The sequence below is a fragment of the Ursus americanus genome, chromosome 11 (assembly GCF_024610735.1).
Source record: "Ursus americanus isolate L20-20 chromosome 11, mUrsAme1.1.p, whole genome shotgun sequence".
NCBI classification, from domain to species: domain Eukaryota; kingdom Metazoa; phylum Chordata; class Mammalia; order Carnivora; family Ursidae; genus Ursus; species Ursus americanus.
Window position 1 is genome coordinate 48,924,617 of NC_142137.1, and position 22,277 is coordinate 48,946,893.

At 41.2% G+C, this 22,277-nt stretch overlaps 1 protein-coding gene across 3 annotated transcripts in view; it reads left to right on the forward strand.

The window, feature by feature from the left end:
* PDE7B (phosphodiesterase 7B) overlaps positions 1 to 22,277 on the forward strand; it is a 319,969-nt gene that overhangs the window by 274,393 nt on the left and 23,299 nt on the right. For all 3 annotated transcript variants that reach the window (XM_045814715.2, XM_045814716.2, XM_045814718.2), the window contains 5 exons: positions 1,300 to 1,451; positions 3,471 to 3,534; positions 5,227 to 5,322; positions 7,409 to 7,509; positions 15,244 to 15,375. In XM_045814715.2, the coding sequence (XP_045670671.1) occupies positions 1,300 to 1,451; positions 3,471 to 3,534; positions 5,227 to 5,322; positions 7,409 to 7,509; positions 15,244 to 15,375 (545 nt within the window). The remainder of the gene's footprint in view (positions 1 to 1,299; positions 1,452 to 3,470; positions 3,535 to 5,226; positions 5,323 to 7,408; positions 7,510 to 15,243; positions 15,376 to 22,277) is intronic.

Here is a 22,277-nt window from a genome sequence, read left to right on the forward strand (position 1 = left end):
CATTTTTATTTTGGCTGTGTGCCTAACACCCAACTTCAGTTACACTCCTCTCTCTGGGTGTATGTTTGCCTCTTTCCACACATGAAATCTAGATCCATTTTTTAGATCCATTTTAAAAACAGAAGACATTTAAGTCAGGTAGGATTTCCCGAGAACAGGGGGTTTTGCCTGCCCTGGATTAAGCCTTTGCATGCATAATACAACCTGAGTGACAAACTGATTTTGGTCAGTCACTGCCATCAGGGAGGGCCACACTGCTTCCCTCTGCTTCTCTATCCACTGTGATTCTGGGTTCCCTAGAGAAGAAGAGGAGATAGGAGGAAGCGTGAAAGAATCCAAAATTTATTTACTTATGAACTCTACCTTTTCCTAGTGGACTGTTGAACTGACTCCAGATTCAAAATGGGCAGCGGATGCCACTCCAGGTGGCCCCGGAGTGATTCATAGAATTTCAGCTGAGATAGGACGTGCCTTGACAGGCATTCAAATAATGTGCCTGGGGTATTTCTGGACAATCACCATGATGTCAACAGTTAAGTTTTGAAAGGCACATGTGACATGAGTATTAAAATATCTCTACTGACAAGGTCAGACTTTCCTGGCCACTAGTAAAAAAGGAATATACTCCATTAGAAAGTAGACACCCTCCCTGCTTCTTGTCAGGAAAATCTAGGTCACCTTTGTACTGAGATTCTTGATTCCTTTGCCACTGGTGTTTCTGGGACATTAGGAAACATTTTCCTCATGTCTAAGCTAGTGTATTCTCAGCCCCTTTAATTCATGAGAACCTGGTTTAAATTTTGGAGCCTTGGTTTTAATATCATAGAAAAAAGCATAACTGTTCCTTTCAAATGCACGCAAAAGTATGTGGATTTCACTTAGTAACCATACCAGTGCCATTCATAAGAAAATGATGATTTTAATTTATATATTTCATGTCTTCTAAAATTACATTCAGAAATATCTTGACATTTTAATGAATGTAATATACAAGAAAGGTCATTTTTGTTCTAAGGCAGTTTCAAATATAGAGTTAAATAGACTATATTTAAGAAAGCACTGAGAGCATATTTTAAGTTTATCTCCTTTATAATACATTGTGTTTTTACACCAGACTCCCTATTCATGGGGGAAATTGCTTCTCCCTCTACCTCTGCCTGCTGCTCCCCCTGCTTGTGCTCTCTCTCTCTCTGTCAAATAAATAAATAAAATGTTTAATATAATACATTGTATTTTTACATAGTGGAGAAAATAGGGCTTTTAAAATATATAACTTCTGTATTTGATTACTTTCCACAGATACAACACACTCAGGGGAAATTGGCACTAAGAAAAAGGTGAAAAGACTGTTAAGCTTTCAAAGATACTTCCATGCATCGAGGCTGCTTCGTGGAATTATACCACAAGCCCCTCTCCACCTGCTGGATGAAGACTACCTTGGACAAGCAAGGGTGAGTTAATTTCCCCTCTGTCACCTCTCAGGAGGTCAGTGGCCAAGAACATGTACCTCAGCTGATAGGACCAGGTTGGAGTCCAACTTCTGCCATTGAGATGCTCTGTGACTCTGGCTAGTTAATCAACACATCTGGACTTTTTCCTCAAATATGAAATGAAGTTAATAGAAACACCCACCTCATAGGGGTGATGCAGAGATTACACGAGGTAAAGCATGCTTACTTGTTTCATGTATTCATGCCTAGCACGTGCTAGCTATTTTCATTTTTACAAATGGGCAGAACATATTTGCACAACACTAAGTAAAGTAAAATTTTGGACTGATCGACTACCAGTGAGAGAATAACTAAATCTTTAAACCCATTGAATTGTTTCATTGTAATAGCTATGCTGAAAGTGACCCAATAATTACCAACTCTTAATTCCACTTCTGTCTACCAATACGGTGCATAGTCCTTTTTATAATTTCTATTTTATTTAAATAATTTTCACAAATTTTACAATTATCTTTGCAATTCATTGATCAAAGTTTGAAATTAAAATGTGACAATCTAAAAAAAAAAAAAAGTTCCCAAGTTATCTCTAGCCCAAACTGTCAAAGGAGTTTAAATTTCAGGATAAAGTACCACAGTTTAAACAGAAGTCAGAAGTAATGTCTTAGAGTTTACATGCTAAGTAAGATTATGTTATCTATATACTACTAAGAAATATATCCTACTAACGTATAGTATTAATAACTAAGCAACACGTAATATCAGAAGAACGAATTCCCAACTTTAGGTCTAAAAAAAGGAACGAAAAATCACTCCTAACAACCCAAGGCCGGAGATTGAGTGAATGATTGTTGGTTAATTCATTTGGATGGTTGGTTCGTTGGTTGGTTGGTTGGCTGTTTGGCTGGTTGGAGAAAGAAGAGCAAGACTAAGCTCCCAGAGCTGGGGCATCAGTGACAGAGCACTCTTGTGGGGCCCTCCCTCCAAGCGTTCACCCCTCAAGAGAGATGACGTTGAGATGTAGAAAGAACTGTGGTTCACAAGTCAGGATATCAGGGATCAAGCCCTGATTCTGCTTCAGTATTGACTCGGATAAAATGTTCACACACACTAGATCTCATGGTAACCTATGAGTCCTTCATTTTTCTGGTAATGCTGGAAGATCTTTGTGTGCTATGACAAGACCCTTAGACTTTATTGGAAGATGCAGGGAAGACATTTAGGGGCAGAAAGAGGAGAGTGAGCTGGTCCTTACCGGAAGCAGTGGCATTGAGAGGAGAGCAAGGCCAGTCGCAGAAGCTACAGTGAGGAGAGCATCAGTAAACACAGCTTTGCATCTGAGAGTTAAAGACCATCTATTTCTAAGCATGGGGTATTTTAAAAAGAAAAATAGGATAATAAGACCACACTGGACAGTAGATCTTTAAATTACCCAACATTTTCAATTGCCCACTCCAGTTTCCTATCTGTTAGAGTGGTTCATTTCACATTTAGTACACATTGAACAGAGTAATGTGCTCAGCAACCATTTGACTTCATTTTTCAAAAATTTGCTGTAAACATTCTCCTTAAGGATATAGTCGTTTGTGATGTGGAGACTTTACCGAACTACAATTTTAACAGATACTGAATTTTATGTGGGCTTATTATATACAAACACCGTTCTAAGCACTCCACATATATTACCTCCTTTAATCCTCACAAAAATCCTCTGAGGTAGAGAATATTATCAGCCATATATTTCAAATAGGAAACTAAGGTACAGAGAGGTTAAGGAACTTGCGCAAGCTCCCACAGCCAGTGAGAGGTGTGGCTGGCACTGAATCAGATAGTCTGATTCCAGAACCTGTCCCTTTTACGCTCTTATTAGTAGCACGTAGAGCAAGATTTGTTTTACCACAAAGGTAAATAGCAATGTGCTACTATTTTCAACTTTTTAATTGTCTAATTCACTGTCTCAAAGTAAATGTTTGAGTCTCCGGTATGATTCATTTGAGTGCTGTTTTTCATTTGCCTTTTCAGCATATGCTCTCCAAAGTGGGAATGTGGGATTTTGACATTTTCTTATTTGATCGCTTGACAAATGGTAAGTCACCCAAAAGAATCCTGTTTCCAAACACTGTTATTCTTTTTCCCTTCTTTTTCCACTTTCCTAAGTCTACAGCCACTCAAGAAGGGCCAGGGCAAGGGAAAATTAATTCAGATGAAAAGTAAGGACTGCATTTGGCCTTAGAATCTTCAGAACATTTTCCTTCTGGCCTTGATGATCCCCAAGGAATTTGGAAACCACCGGTTAGATTCTTTCCTCACAGAATACTTTGGCCACATCCAAACGGAGGCGCTTCACTCTTAGTCAGTGCAAACTAGAGACACTAAAGCTCATCTGATCAGTCCTTACGCTTATAGGGCAGGTGCCTGTGCGTTTCCACCGAGTGAGCTGAAGCTGGCCCGTGCAGGTCTTGCTCAGATATGCTCGGCATCACTGGAGGAAAACGCTGGCTGATGACAGAGTGTGAAAGTTTAGGCTGCAGCTGAAGGGGAAAGAAGACATTCTCACTGGTTTCACTTTTAAAATCTTGGTCCCTATAAAGACTTTCCTAAAGAAAATAATAACATTTAGTTACATATTCGACTGCCATTAAACAAATGCTGATAGGCTTAGGGAGCCAATGAAAGGCATCATATCAGATGCTGACCTTCTCATGTCCCACCGTATACCAGGCTAATACTTTAAGTCATTACAGATGGTTTTCTCACCATTCTGTTACTTGACAAATGACATACAGTTGAGAGATACAGACTAAGACCACGAAGCCAAGCTTTACACTGTGAAAAGCTAACTAGGTCATACAGGGATGGAGCCCACAAGCTTGTATTTCACTTTGCTCAAATCAACTGAGAAATGGGTACCAGTAGATGAAAGTAACTGTGAATAAAAGGATTTTTCCAAAAGAGAGTATAATCATGACTCTCATAGGAATATGAGATGAGCATATGTCAAAGATCTAACTCAGTTAATTAGAGAGCCAGTAAGATGCTGCAACTGGTTCGGGAAAATTCAAAGAACAACACATATATAAACAGTAAGAAGAGCTTAAATGAATTTATTAACAGCTGTAAACCTGGGAAGAGGAAGTCAACGGTATTTTCACCTGAGTGATTTTATTTGCATGTTGTGGACGAGAATCGCTTGCAATGCTATCAGTTATCTACAACTTTGAGAGTTGCGAAATAACTCAAAGACAATGGGATCTGCAGAAATGCAGAATCAGGTGCCCCGGAAGAGTGTCCTGAGGCAATACTTAGTTTTCCACCTAAGACATCCAGTCATCATCTTGGTCCATTTCAAAGTCTTTCATAAATTTTCTAATGCTTTTAAAATTCAAAATCATTACTCCTTAGGCAATAATATTTCCTAAAAGCTTACGAGTCATTATTGCTTCAGTGTTGCATCTCTGCTGGCTTTAGTTCTAAACTGTCTCATGGTCACATCTCATCTTGGGTAATTTTGCATGCGGAGAACAAGCTCGGACTCTTAAGGAATGTGGATATCTCTGTAAACATAAGAATCAATTGGAAGCAATTTAAGGCACTTTGCAGGTGACCATTAAACTGCGTCTTTAAAAAATACACACAAACACACACACACACCCACATATGTGTATGTCCCTAGGAGACCTATCAGAGACCTTTCATTACAGAAACTTTGGATTCTTTTGTCAATCTTGATATTTTAATGGTGATAAAAATGAGCTAAAGCAGGTGACTCTTCCTATAGGAAACAGCCTGGTAACACTGCTGTGCCACCTCTTCAATACCCATGGACTCATTCACCATTTCAAGTTAGATATGGTCACCTTGCACAGGTTTTTAGGTAAGTCTTCATTTCCATATTCCTACCTCCTTCTCCCTGAATAATGGCAGCCCATGTATTCTGTAACGTAAAGTGGCAAGAATGATAGCATGGAAGATGAAGATCTCAAGTGAATCTTAAATTATCTCATCTTAATTTTAAAATACGATTTACCCATTTTAATCAGTGAAAAAAATTATTTAATTGATTAGCTATGTTTACAATAGATAAAAAACATAAAGAAAACCATCAAGAGCGTGTAACTGTTAAAGAAGCTACTGATCTGCTTACATATCAGCAAAACCCCAATAATGTATGCCTCAAATAATTCCAATGTGGACATGAGTTGTGAAAAATCTTCAATAGGCTTTTTTTTTTTTTGTAATATAAGAACTACCATTTACGTAGTGCCCACTATATGCAAGATGCTCTCCGTATGTTATTTCTAACCGTTTCAACAACTCTGCAAGTTGGGTGTTGTCACCACCATTTGGCGCACAGTTAGGGAAAAGTAGCAAGAGGTTTCATAACTTGCTCAAGGTCAACAACTTGTAATTGGCAGAGCCTCAGTCCAAGCCCAGGTCTGTCTGACTTGAAAGTCCGCCATGTTTCCACTCAACTCCGCCCCGTCACTCTCTATCAAAAACAGCCCCAGTTCTTACTGGACTTAATGCACATGTTTATTTATCTGCCAAATCATCCAGGGCATATTTTTAATCACCATATAACTTCCTGCTGTCACTTAGCTTGTTTCTGGCTTCTTTGATGTGCCCTATGGCTGGGCTTTGAATTTGGAAGCTGGCTTGATGCCTCCAAAGTAAAGTAGCAGTGACACGATAGCAGCAGAAGGAATGCCCAGCAGGCTTGTATGGAGCTTACACACGCGGGCACTAAGGATCTCCACGTATTAACACATTTCATCCTACAGCAGCCCTTTGAAATTGAAGCTGTTGTTATCCCTGTTTTATAGAGAAGAAAATTGAGGAAACTTATGGTTAAGTAATTTGCCCAACACAAATAATAAGGGAGAAAGCCAGAGTTTAAATATAATTGTTTTTAGAAACCTGTAAAATAAATAATACGTGGCACAAAAGAAATTTCTGAAACCGGCTACAACATGGCACAGTTCCAGAAACACAAATAACCTCAGGCGAATTGAATTTAGATTTCTTGAGCAAAGTAATGGCCACAAAAGGGCCAAATAATTTTTATTTGTCTGAAGAAGGAGAACACAGATACTTTGGACATGTGTATGCCCGCAGAATAATATAAAGAATGAAAAGATTTGATGACAGAAATAGCACCCGAATTCAAGCTAAACTCGTAAAATGGGCTGAGAAAATATGGCCACACTTGCAAATCTGGCCACTCTATGCACATCGAATATATTGCATCCTAAGCATCCTAAGCCGTGGCTATTAGCTAAAGCAGGCTAATGGCTTCGTAATTTGCAAAACAAAATCGCCTTGCTTGTGTCTCTACTTGGTTCCAAGAGCACTCTGGTCCTTACATTGGAAAGACACAAGAGATGCTAACTTAATCCGAATAAAACAGAAATAAAGCCAAGGAGCTCACCATTGGGTCAACACAGTACTTTGAATTTCTGCCTGAAGAAGCCTCCGATTTGCTTTGGTCAGTCTTTGCTATTCAAGTGCTAAACCGATCTTTGGATATCATGGGTCTGATGCTACTTGGGCTCTTTAAAAGGAAACCTCTTTTATGGCATATTATTCATAAATGGCAGCAAACTTAAATAATTAAACTATAGTGTGAAATAAAGTTGTCCTTTTCCTACATATTTATTTTTCCTATGAATGAAAGCCTTGATGAACGCCAGAAAGGGGTGATTTATGAAGGTGGTGAGGAATCCCAAGGGCCTCACAAATCCTTTTAGCCTTTCTCCCGTCTGCCCTCCCCCTCCTCTTCACTAAAAACAGCCCAGTAGAACTGCCAAGCTTGCAAACCACGTTTATTTTTAAAGGATCCGCAGGCTGCACATTTTGGAGACACTGATATTTTTAAGCAAAAGGGATCCTCAATAGATCTGAGCTTAGTCTGCCCTTCCTGTTTGGGTTTTAGCTGATTGAGTTATCTGTTTGCCTCCTAGTCATGGTTCAAGAGGATTACCACAGCCAGAACCCATATCACAATGCTGTTCACGCCGCTGATGTCACCCAGGCCATGCACTGCTACCTGAAGGAGCCAAAGGTAAAGAAAGACCCAAGAAAGACCTCCGCAGCTATCTGGGATGCCAAGTAAACTGCCTGCTGAGTCCCGGGTCACCCAACGTATCCAGATAACTGTGTGGGGGTCATTCACACTAGGAAGATAAATTATTTCTATGGAAGTTCCAGCATCAGCTTTGAGAAAGTTACATAATACACGTGAAAGAGCGTGTAAAATTCCCGAGGGTTTTTTTTCCCCCCATAATTTCTATACTTATCAAGACTGCATTAGGACAAATACAACGCTTTCTATGACAATCTACATCTTAGATAGCTTCAAAACGCTCAGGAAATTAATTCTTTTGCCTTGGATCTCCGCCACAAATGGTACCAACAGTGAAATGCTCTGGAAAAAGTCTCCCACCTCATGGGTTTTGATTGACAAATAGAATCAAAACTCCTCAAGACTGAAGCTCCATTTCCTACTAAGCCAACAGGGCATCCTGATTCAGGCCCAAGAAAACTTGTCAACTTCAAAGATCTCAGAGCAAGTGTGTTCTGATGCAATAAAGCAACCCAAAACTAAAAACAGAATAATAATAATACTCACTACTTGAAATCTAAGCATTTCTTAGCCGTATGACACTGAATTGGCTTAACATACAGGATGGTTTTCTTAAGGTTTTTTGAAAATGACATCCTAGTCCAAGTCTCTGTTTAGTTTGATCAGTTTTAATATAAGTCGCTAAGCACACAGATGCCAGACAGGCATTCCCAAGAGAAAACTGGGTAGATGCCTCATCCTTGTAAAATATCCCATTAAAGGTTGTGTTTTTTTTTTTTTAATGATTTTTTATTATATTATGTTAGTCACCGTACAGTACATCCCCGGTTTCCGATGTAAGGCTCAATGATTCATTAGTTGTGTATAACACCCAGTGCACCATGCAATACGTGCCCTCTTTACTACCCATCACCGGTCTATCCCATTCCCCCGCCCCCCTCCCCTCTGAAGTCCTCAGTTTGTTTCTCATAGTCCATAGTCTCTCATGTTTCATTCCCCCTTCTGATTACCCCCCCTTTCTTTATCCCTTTCTTCCCCTACTGATCATCCTAGTTCTTATGTTCCATAGATGAGAGAAATCATATGATAGTTGTCTTTCTCTGCTTGACTTATTTCACTTAGCATTATCTCCTCCAGTGCTGTCCATGTTGTAGCAAATGTTGAGAACTCGTTCTTTCTGATAGCTGAGTAATATTCCATCGTATAAATGGACCACAACTTCTTAATCCAGTCATCTGTTGAAGGGCATCTCGGCTCCTTCCACGATTTAGCTATTGTGGACATTGCTGCTATGAACATTGGGGCGCATATGGCCCTTCTCTTCACTACGTCTGTATCTTTGGGGTAAATACCCAGTAGTGCAATGGCTGGATCATAGGGTAGCTCAATTTTTAACTTTTTAAGGGACCTCCACACTGTTTTCCAGAGTGGCTGTACCAACTTGCATTCCCACCAACAATGTAGGAGGGATCCCCTTTCTCCACATCCTCTCCAACAATTGTTGTTTCTTGCCTTGTCTATTTTTGCCATTCTAACTGGCATAAGGTGGTATCTCAGTGTGGTTTTGATTTGAATTTCCTTGATGGCTAATGATTTTGAACATTTTTTCATGTGTCTGTTAGCCATTTGTATGTCTTCATTGGAAAAGTGTCTGTTCATTTCTTCTGCCCATTTTTTGATTTGTTTATTTGTTTCTCGTGTATTGAGTTTGAGAAGTTCTTTGTAGATCTTGGATACCAGTCCTTTATCTGTAGTGTCATTTGCAAATATATTCTCCCATTCCGTGGGCTGCCTCTTAGTTTTTCTGACTGTTTCCTTGGCTGTGCAGAAACTTTTAATCTTGATGAAGTCCCATAAATTCATTTTATCTTTTGTTTCTCTTGCCTTTGGGGATGTGTCATGAAAAAGGTTGCTTTGGCCGATGTCGTAGAGGTTGTGCCTATATTCTCCTCTAGAATTTTGATGGATTCCTGTCTCACATCGAGGTCTTTCATCCATTTGGAGTTTATTTTTGTGTATGGTGTGAGATAGTGGTCAAGTTTCATTCTCTTGCATGTAGCTGTCCAATTTTCCCAGCACCATTTATTGAAGAGACTGTCTTTTTCCCACCGGATGTTTTTTCCTGCTTTATCAAATATTAGTTGCCCAAAGAGCCGAGGGTCCATTTCTGGGCTCTCTATTCTGTTCCATTGGTCTATGTGTCTGTTTTTGTGCCAGTACCATGCTGTCTTTGTGATCACAGCTTTGTAGTACAGCTCGAAATCCGGCATTGTGATGCCCCCAGCTTTGTTTTTCCTTTTCAACAGTTCCTTGGAGATTCGGGGCCTTTTCTGTTTCCATACAAATTTAAGGACTGTTTGTTCCAGTTCTTTGAAAAATGTCCTTGGTATTTTGATCGGGATAGCATTGAAAGTGTAGATTGCTCTGGGTAGCATGGACATTTTAACTATGTTAATTCTTCCGATCCATGAGCATGGAATATCTTTCCATCTTTTTATGTCTTCCTCAATGTCTTTCAAGAGTGATTTATAGTTTCTAGAATATAGGTCCTTTACGTCTCTGGTTAAGTTAATTCCAAGGTAACGTATGGTTTTTGATGCTATTGTAAATGGGATGGATTCCCTAATTTCTCTTTCTTCGGTCTCGTTATTCGTGTATAGAAATGCAACTGATTTCTGAGCATTTATTTTGTATCCTGCCACGTTACTGAATTGCTCTATAACTTCTAATAGTTTGGGAGTGGCTTCTTTTGGGTTTTCCATATAGAGTATCATGTCATCTGCGAAGAGAGACATTTTGACTTCTTCTTTGCCAATTTGAATACCTTTGATCCCTTTTTGTCGTCTGATTGCTGTTGCAAGGACTTCTAGTACTATGTTGAATAATAGTGGCGAGAGTGGGCATCCTTGTCGTGTTCCTGATCTTAAGGGAAAGGCTTCCAGCTTTTCCCCATTGAGAATAATATTTGCAGTAGGCTTTTCATAGATGGCTTTTATGAGATTGAGAAATGTACCTTCTATTCCTACACTCTGAAGGGTTTTAATCAGGAAAGGATGCTGTATTTTGTCAAATGCTTTTTCGGCATCGATTGAGAGGATCATATGGTTCCTGAGTCTTTTCTTGTTGATATGATGTATCATGCTGATTGATTTGCGAATATTGAACCACGCTTGCATCCCAGGTATGAATCCCACTTGATCGTGATGGATAATCCTTTTAATGTATTGTTGGATTCTATTAGCAAGTATCTTGTTGAGGATTTTGGCGTCCATATTCATTAGGGAAATCGGTCTGTAATTCTCCTTTTTGATGGGGTCTTTGCCTGGTTTGGGGATCAAGGTAATATTGGCCTCATAGAATGAGTTTGGTAGCTTTCCTTCTGTTTCTATTTTTTGAAATAGCTTTAGGAGAATAGGTATTATTTCTTCTTTGAATGTTTGGTAGAATTCCCCAGGAAAACCGTCCGGGCCTGGAGTTTTGTTATTTGGAATGTTGTTTATCACTGACTCAATTTCTTCATAATTAATTGGCCTGTTTAAGGAATCAATTTCTTCCGGTTTCAATCTTGGTAGTTTATAGGTTTCCAGGAAGGATTCCATCTCTTCCAGATTGCTTAGTTTATTGGCATATAGCTGTTGATAAAAATTTCTAATAATCCTTCCAATTTCAATGGTGCTCGTCGTGACCTCTCCTTTTTCATTCATAATTTTAATAATCTGGGTCCTTTCTCTTTTCTTTTGGATAAGTCTTGCCAGTGGTCTGTCAATTTTATTGATTCTCTCAAAGAACCAGCTTCTAGTCCTGTTGATCTGCTCTACTGTACTTCTGGTTTCTGCTTGATTGATTTCAGCTCTAATTTTGGTCAACTGCTTCCTCGTGCGTGGATTAGGCCTGTCCCTCTGTTGCTGTTCCAGCTTCTTGAGGTGAGAATATAAAAACTGCATTTTAGATTTTTCTATTCTTTTGAGTGAGGCTTGGATGGCTATGTATTTCCCCCTTAGGACTGCCTTTGCAGTATCCCATAGGTTTTGGACTGTTGTATTTTCATTCTCATTGGTCTCCATAAATTGTTTAATTTGATTTTTGATTTCCTGGTTTATCGAGTCATTCCTGAGCAGGATGGTTCTTAGTCTCCAAGTGTTTGAGTTTCTTCCAAATTTTTCCTTGTGGTTGAGTTCCAATTTCAGAGCGTTGTGGTCTGAGAATATGCAGGGGATAATTTCAATCTTTTGGTATCGGTTGAGACCTGTTTTGTGTCCCAGAACATGGTCTATTCTTGAGAATGTTCCATGGGCATTAGAATAGAATGAGTATTCTTTGGTTCTGGGGTGTAGTGTTCTATATATATCTATGAGGTCCAACTCATCGAGTATGGCATTCAAAGCCTTTGATTCTTTGCTTAGTTTTTGCCAGGGTGTTCTGTCTATTTCTGATAGTGGAGTGTTGAGGTCCCCTACTATTACTGTATTTTTATCTATGTGTCTCTTTATTCTGGTTAAGAGTTGGCTTGTGTATCTTGCTGCTCCCCTGTTGGGGTCATATATATTTATAATTGTCATATCCACTTGTTGAATACTTCCCTTAAGAATAATATAGTGCCCTTCTGCATCTCTAACTATAGTCTGTAGTTTAAAATCCAATTTATCTGATATGAGAATTGCTACCCCAGCTTTCTTTTGAGGTCCATTTGCGTGAAAGATGGTACTCCATCCCCTTACTCTCAGTCTGAATGCATCTTTGGGTTTGAAATGAGTCTCTTGTAGACAGCAAATGGATGGGTCATTTCTTTTTATCCAATCTGCAACCCTGTGGCGTTTTATGGGATGGTTCAAACCATTTACATTAAGACTGATTACTGAGAGATATGATTTTAATGTTGCCATGTTGCCAGTAAAGTCTTTGTTTGTATTGGCTGTGACTTTCTGTTCTGTATCACTCTTGGGGCCTTTTTACTTTTATAGAACCCCCCGTAATATCTCCTGTAGGGCTGGTTTCGTGGTTACAAAATTGGTTAGTGACTGGCGATTCTGAAATGTCTTTATTTCTCCATCAATTCTGAATGACAGCCTTGCTGGATAAAGGATCCTTGGCTGCATGTTTTTCTCTGAAAGAGCTTTAAATATGCTCCCCCAACCCTTTCTCTCATTCCAGGTCTGTGTAGACAGGTCTGACGTAATTCTGATGCCTTTGCCTTGGTACGTGAGAAATTTCTTTGCCCTGGCCGCTTTCAATACTGTATCCTTGCATATAATATTTGCGAATTGCACTATGACGTGACGTGGCGTAGGTTTGTCATGGTTGAGCTTGGGAGGGGTCCTCTCTGCCTCTTGGACACGAATGTTTGTTTCCCTTGCTAGATTAGGGAAGTTTTCAGCTACAATTTGTTCAAATATCTCTTCTAGACCTCTGTTTTTCTCCACCCCCTCGGGGATGCCGATGATTCTAACATTGGATCATTTCATTGAGTCAGTAATCTCCCGTAACCTACATTCGTGGGCGTGGATTTTTTTAAGACCATCTTCTATTTTCATTTTTTCCTCTATTAACCCATCCTCCAATTCACTAACCCGTTCCCATGCTTCTGCGACCCTGGCCGTCAGAGCCTCTAGTTTTGCCTGCATTTGGCTCATAGAATTTTTAATTTCTGTCAGATTCGCTCTCATTTCTGTCCTTAAGGATTCTATATTCTCAGTAACCTTTTCGTTAATAATTTTTTCAATTCTACTCATCATTTTGACCATCGTTACTCTGAATTCCATTTCTGATAATTTGGTTACATCCATATCCATTATTTCTGTGGCAGAGGCCACAGACTCACTGTCTTTTCTTTGCTGGGGGGGGCTTCTCCTTCTTGTCATTCTGATGAAGAGAGGTTGCGGGGTTTCCAGAGCCCAAATTGTTGACTGGGTCCCAGGCCATGCCCCTTGTTTTATAGGGATCTTAGGGATGTGGGCTTCTTCTTTAAAGATTTTATTTATTTATTTATGTGGCAGCCAACCAGCGAGAGAGGGAACAGAAGCAGGGGAGTGGGAGAGGAAGAAGCAGGCTCCCAGCGGAGGAGCCCGATGAGGGACTCCTTTCCGGAACGCCAGGATCACGCCCTAAGCCGAAGGCAGGCGCTCAATGACTGCGCCACCCAGGCGCCCGGGTTGTGGGCTTCTTGATTTTTCAGCCTGCCTTCTGGGGGAGGGGCCTGCCGCGCCGATACTCAGGCAGCCCTGTTTGGTTAGAGTCTCGGCGTCCCCTGCGAGGGAGGATGGGGATGGGCACTCCCTGAGCCAGTATTTCCAGGCTTTTGTTCTCTGGCGGCTTTCCCTGGCGGTTTGCTGTGCCTCTTCTGAGAGTCAGAGCAGCAGCGGCCGAATTTCAGCCTCTGTCACAGAACAGAGGGATTGCGGCCCGTTCTCTACTAATGTTCTGGCCACTTTAACTCTGTTACTGTTGGTGCTGCTCAACCCTGCAGCGTCCCGGGATGTGCGCCCCACACCCGGCGTCCCAGCCCTCACTTCCAGGGCCGGCGCGTCTCTGTCCTTTGTGTTTCTAATGCCGCCAGCCGCCAGCCGCCCCGCGCCCACTCCCGGATCTCCCGGTCTCAGTCTGGATCCAGTGAGCGCACCGGGATTCCGGGGTTCCGCGAGATGCCTGGTGGCGCGCGCACCCGCTCACGGTCTCAGTCTGCTGTTTTGCGGGTGCCGACCACGAGCCCGCCCGCTCCCCCGTGCAAGTGGCTGCCGCTTCCCGGCGCCAGAACGCGGCGGCTCCCTCCCCCTTCCGTTTATCTTCCGATATCGGTGCACGGTTTCATGGCTCCCCGCTTCGTACCTCAATACTCAGCGCTGGAGATGTTCATTTGTAGAGATCCAGATGCGTCTTCCTGCGTCTCAGGCTGGTTCCGTGGTTGTTTAGGCTGGTCTGGTACCGATCCAGCTCGACTCGGAGGACCGGCTGAAAACGGTGTCTCCTACTGCTTCGCCATCTTAACTCCCATCTAAATGTCAATATCAATCTTCTGGTGTCTACGAGGATCCCTCTCCAACTCCTTTTCCAAAGGTTGTGTTTTTTAATCTGTAAGTTGTCTGAGAGTTCTAATATATCACACAGTAGTATATTTAAATTTAGTACTGGATTCCCATTCTCCTGCTTGTTTTCATAGCTACCAAAAAAATGACAGATTCTTACACATTCCCCCACTATTTATTACACATTGAAGAAATATGCAAATTTTATAATTCAACCCACTCTTGATTCCATATTCACAGTGGCAATGATAGAGTGGATGGCTGAAATACACAAATTTTTTTTTAAATGTGTCCATTACTTTGGCTTTAAAATTTTCCTTCATTCACTGCTTTCTCTCCGAGCAAGGCGACTTCAGGCTCCTTCTCCTTGCTCACCAGAGAGCAGTCTTGCCCACAGGCAATACCACTCACTGCACCAATAAAAAGAAACAAGAGTAGCAGTAGGAAGAGGAGGGTAGTTGAATGAATGATCCAGAAAAATCTGACTTGCTTAATTACTTTCCACGCCGTCCTTTTTTTCCCCTGCAATTCCATGAAATTATCACCTCACTGACTGCCGTTTCAAGAGGGTGAAAGTCAGGATGAAAAGTACTGAAAAATACTGTCATAATTCATACAGTTTGATTCAGCCAAAACAAACACTAACCTATGTGGGAAAACACCAATCGATCTCCCAATTTGATTTTTTTAACAGCTGGCCAGCTCCCTCACGCCTCTGGACATCATGCTTGGACTGCTGGCTGCAGCAGCACACGACGTCGACCATCCAGGAGTGAACCAGCCATTTTTGATCAAAACTAACCACCATCTCGCCAACCTATACCAGGTAAGGGAGCCCAATGTTGAGTCACAGGTCAGCCAACAGCCTTCGGCCCAGTGCTAGAGCCTGAGTCTCACCTTGGGAGATAGCCTTCCCCCAGGGTCAGCCTCAATGACAACCACAGCCAAAGAGCATGGATTTTAAATAGGTCCAGGATATTCCCCAAGGAAGATTAAATTTGTTTACAAAGGTATCCAAGGAATTCCATTCTCTCCAAAGAGGATTTGAAATTGTGCAAAGTAAAACAGGATCTCTGAGCCTACCGTCTCAGGATCTGAGAATATCTGTCTCCCTGGACACCATCTCATACATAACGGCCAGCTGAAGCCAGTCCTTGTAGGACTTCTATAAATGATAATTCCCAGGTACAATCCTAATTCAAACTTCTGTCTCTAAGACTATTTCTGAACTTGACTGGCCTCAGGGTCAGAGTTCTGTTATCAAAGATAATAGGCATACTTTGTTCTAAAATAGCTCAGCCCCATGAGTACATTGACCTGGAGATCTTTTATCTCTGATGTTACTTAAGGTAGTAAAACTTATATCATAGATGAATAACTCCCAGAATTTTCAGGGTGGTCCTTTGGAGACCTTTGGTTGTCATTCACAAAATCATTGCATACAAGGTAGTTACTGATGTCAATTTTAGTAGATCTTTTGAAAAATACAATGCTAAAAAATTCCTGACAGATCTCCATAAAACACCTGCATTATACAAGATGTTACAGCTTGAGGATACATTTATTTCCAGTAAAACCCAATCGGAACATGAGAAAAAGCCTTTCTCCATCCAGTTGATCAGCTTTCAGCGTAGGTAGGAACTGGCGTTGTAACGTTTATGGGTCCACCTGGTATATATCCAGCACTGGGCTCTCATGAGCAGCCGGCCAGCACCCAGAGCCAGGATAGATGTGGCCACATCAAGGGGACAAGATGACAGAACTAAGAAACCTTTTGATAATGAGCTACAAACTAAACAAAGAAAAATAAAAACTGAAGCTAAACTTCCTTAAAATGTCTTAGAAGCTAAATTTATTGCTTGAGGAAAAACACAGACATGAATGACTGGACTTAAAGCCCCCAGATAGATTTTCTATTCCTGTCAATGCTAATTTTTTTCAAATGTCTTTCATTAAACAAAGGAAATCAGTCAACAAAATTGGCTGTTTGATCCCTTCCCATATAAAGTAAATGCTTCCACAATTCTAACTTCTTGTCATCAAATAAATCATGTCAATGAATTTTAAGAGAGTATCTGCTGCTACTGACCGATTGGTACATAAAATGAGGGTCATAAAACTGCACTTTGACATGTAGTATATTTAAAACATGTGATGGGCTCATATCTAGACAGGAAGTTAAAAAGAAATATGCCAGATGTTAAAAACAAGAAAGTCGTAGAATTTCATAAGAATTAAGTACTCGTTGCTAATTAACAAAAATTGATTCTCATAATAAAAACACGCTAGTCTATCTTATTCAGATATTAAAATTCTTCTCAAAAAAATGGATTCCTTACTCAAGCTTTTGAAGTGCAGGTAATTTTTAATAGTTTTTATTTTAATCTCTTTGTTAAAAATAAACATTCCAATATTGGGGTGCCTGGGTAGCTCAGTCACTTGAGCCTCTGACTCTTGGTTTCAGCTCAGGTCATGATCTCAGGGTCAGGAGATTGAGCCCCTTGTTGGGCTCCATGCTCAGCACAAGTCTGCTTGAGATTCTCTCCCCCTCCTCAGACCCTCATACTGCTTGTGCACACACACTATCTCTCTCTCTCTCTAAAATAAATGAATGAAATCTTTTTAAAAAAATAAACATCCCAATACAAACAAATTCTGCAGCCTTTTCAATACAACATATAGTCTTGTATATTTTTAATCAGGAACTATTTATTGCATATATCATATGGTAGACTAAGATATACTAAGATCTAGGAGTACAAAGATGAATAAAGTATAATCTCTGTCCTCAAACATTTGTTCAAACTCATGCTCAAAATGTGCAAAATCTAAGAAGGCTTAATCTCAGTTTGAAAAAGCTTTGGGGAGTTAGCTAAAGATATACATATAGATATGATTTTTTAACTCTTTAAAGAGTAAGGACCTGTTCTGTTCTTTGTATCCCAAAATTGTTACTATAATAAAATGAGCTATTATTTTTTTCTAACAGTGAACGTATCCATCTGAACTGTCTGGCCTGATCCTTGATAGGAAAGATAAGGATCCTTTTGATAATTACTAGAAAGAAGTTGGGAAATGGGACTTGCAGGATAATATCTTCATCAGTCTCCTGCTCAACTGGTCTTAGGATCTCTTGGAAGCTAGATAGAGACGCTTGTCTTTAGGTTTTAGAAATAGTGTTTTTAAAAAAAGAAAAGAAATAGTGTGGAGGGCAAACTGGGATCACACAGTATCATAAAGCTATTTCTACTATCTTAGAGCTCCCTAGGATGAAAGCTGAAATTTTTATCAGCCAAATTGGGATGTAACATATTAAAAGTAAAAATTGTTAAGAGGATCTGAAAATATGATGAGATTTCAGTTCTGTCCAAAAATTTCTGATGCCATTTATATTTGGCTATATGCCTTTAATTATTAACTCTCAGAGGGAATTTCAAAAAAATAAGAAAATTCTATGTAAGATATAGTTCAACAGATTATGTAACTAACCTTTATTCAATGCTTACCGTGACTCAGAAACTGTGCTAAACGTTTTTGATGCGTTATATGATTTATTCTGCACAACAGTCCCGTTAGGTGGGTACGATTATCACACCAACTTTCCAGAAAGAGGAAAATTGACACTTAGGAAATTCAAGTGTTTTTCCTGAAAATAAATAGCTAATTAATTGCAAAGCTGGAATAAGTCTTTTGTCTCCAAAGCAGACGTGACTCAGCACTACACACACGGCCTCTAACATCCGCACGGATCACCTACTTTTTGTGCGCCAGGCACTAGGAGCCCTGCACCAGGTTTCCTCCTGCAGTGAGGGGGACGAAGGGGTTAGAGCGGCTTCACGCGGGAGGGACTCTGTGAAGTACTTTGGGCAGAGCACAAAGTGTGACGGAAAGACAGAAACTGATGCCGCAGATGGCCTGGGGGAGGGGAACCTCAGGGAGGAAGAACGTAAACTGGGCCTTGACGTGTAACCTTCTGAGTAGCAGAGCTGAGGGAGGACACTGGATGCAGGATGAGCTGGTGGACTTTTGGGATTAAAACCCCAACTCCAGAATAACTGAAAACAGACTGTCTCTGTGGCCGGTAGCTGAGCATAGGCCTGCCATAAACAGCCTCTGCTCTCAGGTCAGTGTCTTGGGCATATGTTCCTTAAGTGTATATTCTCTCTTTTGTCATTTCTTCTGTTGATTAGCTATACAGAACATGACCTGGCTCGGAAAATCTCTGCTCTGCACCAAGTTGTAGATGAGGAACTGGCATAACTTCAGGTTTTCAGTTTCAAGAAAAAAAGATGAGGTTACATAATATGTAAACTGAGCAAGACTATTAACAACACATGATATTTAAAATCTTTGCAAATGTAGACTTTCAGCCTACCAAGAACCTGTTGGTTGAGATATGAATGAACTTTCAGGAAACTATGTGCAGATTTTCAGGGGATATACCTATGCATTTCTTTTTAGGGTAAGGATCCTATACATACACTCATATTTTAAAACAAGTTATAGATTCTGAAAATATTAAGAACCTGGTAATGAGTAAAAAGTATATGTATATACACTATATATATATATATAACAGAATATATTGTGATTAAATATATATACACACACACACAAAATTATACACACCCACACACACCCATTTGGTTAATGAGAATCGAGTAGAGAAGATGTGCCGGGAATTATGTGGGCTGAGAACACCCTGTGCGTGACTTTGCTACAATCTAGCCTTTCTATAAATGAGATAAAATGGAAGAGAGCTTCCTCTCCCTCCTTTTGTTGGCTGTGCTCTTTTAGTTCTAATAAATAAGAAGATTATTGCATAACACCCAGCCTGTGCTTCTGCCCTGAGATAAAGAGAGAGCCAGGGCAGCTGGAGTGAAGGCCAGGTCAGAGGGCTCCCTACCATTGTCTGCTGTCTGGACTGGACTCACTAGCTGAACTGCCAACCCAAGTTCAACATGAAGGTGATAAAAGCACTTCCACCTGGCACCTCTCTCAGCAGACTGGAGGCCATCCAGATGTCCCTGGTGGACTGAGAAAGGAACATATGAGACATCGAACCGAGCACTTACCTTCTGTCCCTCCACCCTGCAACGCCCCACATATGCGCTCAGCCCTTGGGCAAAGTAAGCATTAAATCAGATAGGATATTGGTTATTACAATAAGAAATATTGCAAAAGGAATCACTTTCAGCTTCATTTCAAATGTAATTCCTTTCGATAGAGGCTAACTACATCTTAACTAGTGACAGAGCAACCTAATGAATAAAATAATTAATCATTGTTCCTTACAGTGTGATATAATGTTTCATAATATTAAATTCTATACTGTCTTATAGAAGTTTATAATCATTTTTCTTAGTCACTTATCACAAGCACTTAGAGAAGGTCAGCATTTTTTTTTTTTTTGAAGATTTTCTTTATTTGAGAGAGAGAACTAGAGAGAGCGCAAGTGGGGTGAGGGGCAAAGGAAGAAGCAGACTCCCTTCTGAGCAGGGAGCCCGATGCGGGGCTCGATCCCAGGACTCCGGGACCATGACCTGTGCTGAAGGCAGATGCTAACTAACTGAACCATCCAGGTGCCCCAGGTCAGCATTTTTACCCACTTTTTGTTCTTAATGACTCTGAACCATAAATAGGAAGTTGACAGAGCCAGGAGAAATGTTCCTGCCACATAGCCCTATGACCCCCACTCAAACAAGAAACCGCAAAGATGATACACAGCCTCACAATTTCAGCAGTATGAATGTTGTTTTCAGCCAGTCATGTGAAAATTGCAGGAAGGAGGCTCAGACTGGGTTTTCTGTTTCAAAAAGTCTCTGCTGCACACAGCGAGGTAGCTGGCATGTGGCCTCTCCGGGGCCCTCATCTGAACACGGGCCTGCCCCACGAACAGCAATTGTTGTGCGTGTTCCTTGGTCTCAAAGCAGTGTCGTGGGTGGATGCAGATGGAACAAGAGAAAGATGTCTTCCCACAGGCAGGAAACACAGCAGGGCCATAGCTTCACCGGGGGCCCAGGTCTTGTTTAGGGCTCAAGGAGCTTCTGTTCTTCTGAGCCCTCCTGGGCTTGGGGGCTTGCAGCGTGATGGAGGGGACCACCTGGCTTGTCAGGGAGGAGCCCAGCAGCTCCGTGATCTCCTCGAGTCTTACTTCCCTGCTTCGTGAGCAAGCAAAAATGAAAATACACACTACATTCTTATTTTCTTCCTCTAACCTCTGTTTTAAAAGGTGTCATTAATTCTGATCCCTGTGGTACACCAGCCTCAGCTTATCAACATATTTCAATCAAAGAACGTGTCTGACAAATGGGGGGGGGCAGTTGAAAGCTGCCTTGCATGAGAGCAGATCCGCTCTGCCAGATTCTCTCTGACAAATAGACTCTTGATTTAATTTGAAAACCTGGGTTGGTGGTTTATTAGATGCCCAATGCGATGTTATTCAGGAATGAAGGGGTTGTTTTGTTCTTAGAGTGGATAATACTTGATAATTCAGCATAAAGGGAAACAAAGTTTTTGCCAGGGGTTTTAAGAGTTTTCTTTTTTTCCAGATTGAAACTCATTTAATAAGTTATGTTGCTACGAAGGTGGATATGCACTCTTTCAGCTTTAAGATGTAGATTATCTTTAAGACTACAAACATAAAGAGTTTGGGACATGAGAACGCACTGTGTTTGGGATAAGGCAGAACTCCTGAGCTGATGGGTCTTCGAGGTAGACGGACGTGGTACCTATCGTGGAATTCCCAACAGGGCGGGGATTTCAACGGATATTAAATTGGTGTCATTCCATCCTATGCTCAGATCTCCACCAGCATTTAGGATGATTTTCTTCTCTCTTCAATCTAGCTCCTTCTGCTATTGGTCTTTGAACCACTGTGAAAGCCAGAGGAGTCTGTAGGAGCAGAGCCATCCCCCTGTTAGTGAGGACGCAGATAACCTGGCCCCTTCCTATGAAGCACCAGGATGTCCTGCCCGCGCATGGCAGCCTCTCCCCTAAATGCACGGCACCGGCATAATCCTCCTGTCTGCGCACAGCCTCGCCCGGCTCCAAGCCTCCCTCCCCTGTGCAGCCAGGATGAGTTTCCTGAAACTCAAATCTGACCCCACGGGGGACTGCTTAAAACCCCCTTGCCCTCGGGATCGTGTCCGAAAGTCTTCACACAATTCACAAACCCTGAGACGATCTGGCCCTGCTGCACTTCCATCGTCACTTCCTACAATCTCTCAGCTAGGCATCTGTGCGTCCCCCACCCCGGACTACTTTGAGATTCCCAAACATATCACTCATTGTCTTCTGCATTCAACAAATATTCAGTGAGAGCTTAATACGTACCAGGTATTAGAAGATGAACAAAACAAATCAAAATCCCTGCTATCCCTCCTCTCCGCTGACTGTACTCCCCGATTCCTCTCTAACTCACTCATCCTTTGGAGCTCAATTTGGACATATCTTTTTCCTGAAAGCCTTCTTTTTCTTTAAAAGCCCATTTTCCCTGCTCCTCCTATAAGAGTTCCCAGCCCTTCATTACTTAACCGTTTCCCAGTGTTCATGTCTCTAAATTGCCATTGCCTGGTCTGCTGTCCACACCCCCCGCCCAACACACACACACATCACCTGCAAGCTTCTGGGTACCTCCCTCCCTCACTGCTGTAGCCTCAGCACCCAGTACAGTCCCGGTGTCCAGTGAACATTCCTTGAGTAGGAGGAGGATTGCAGGAAGAGTAA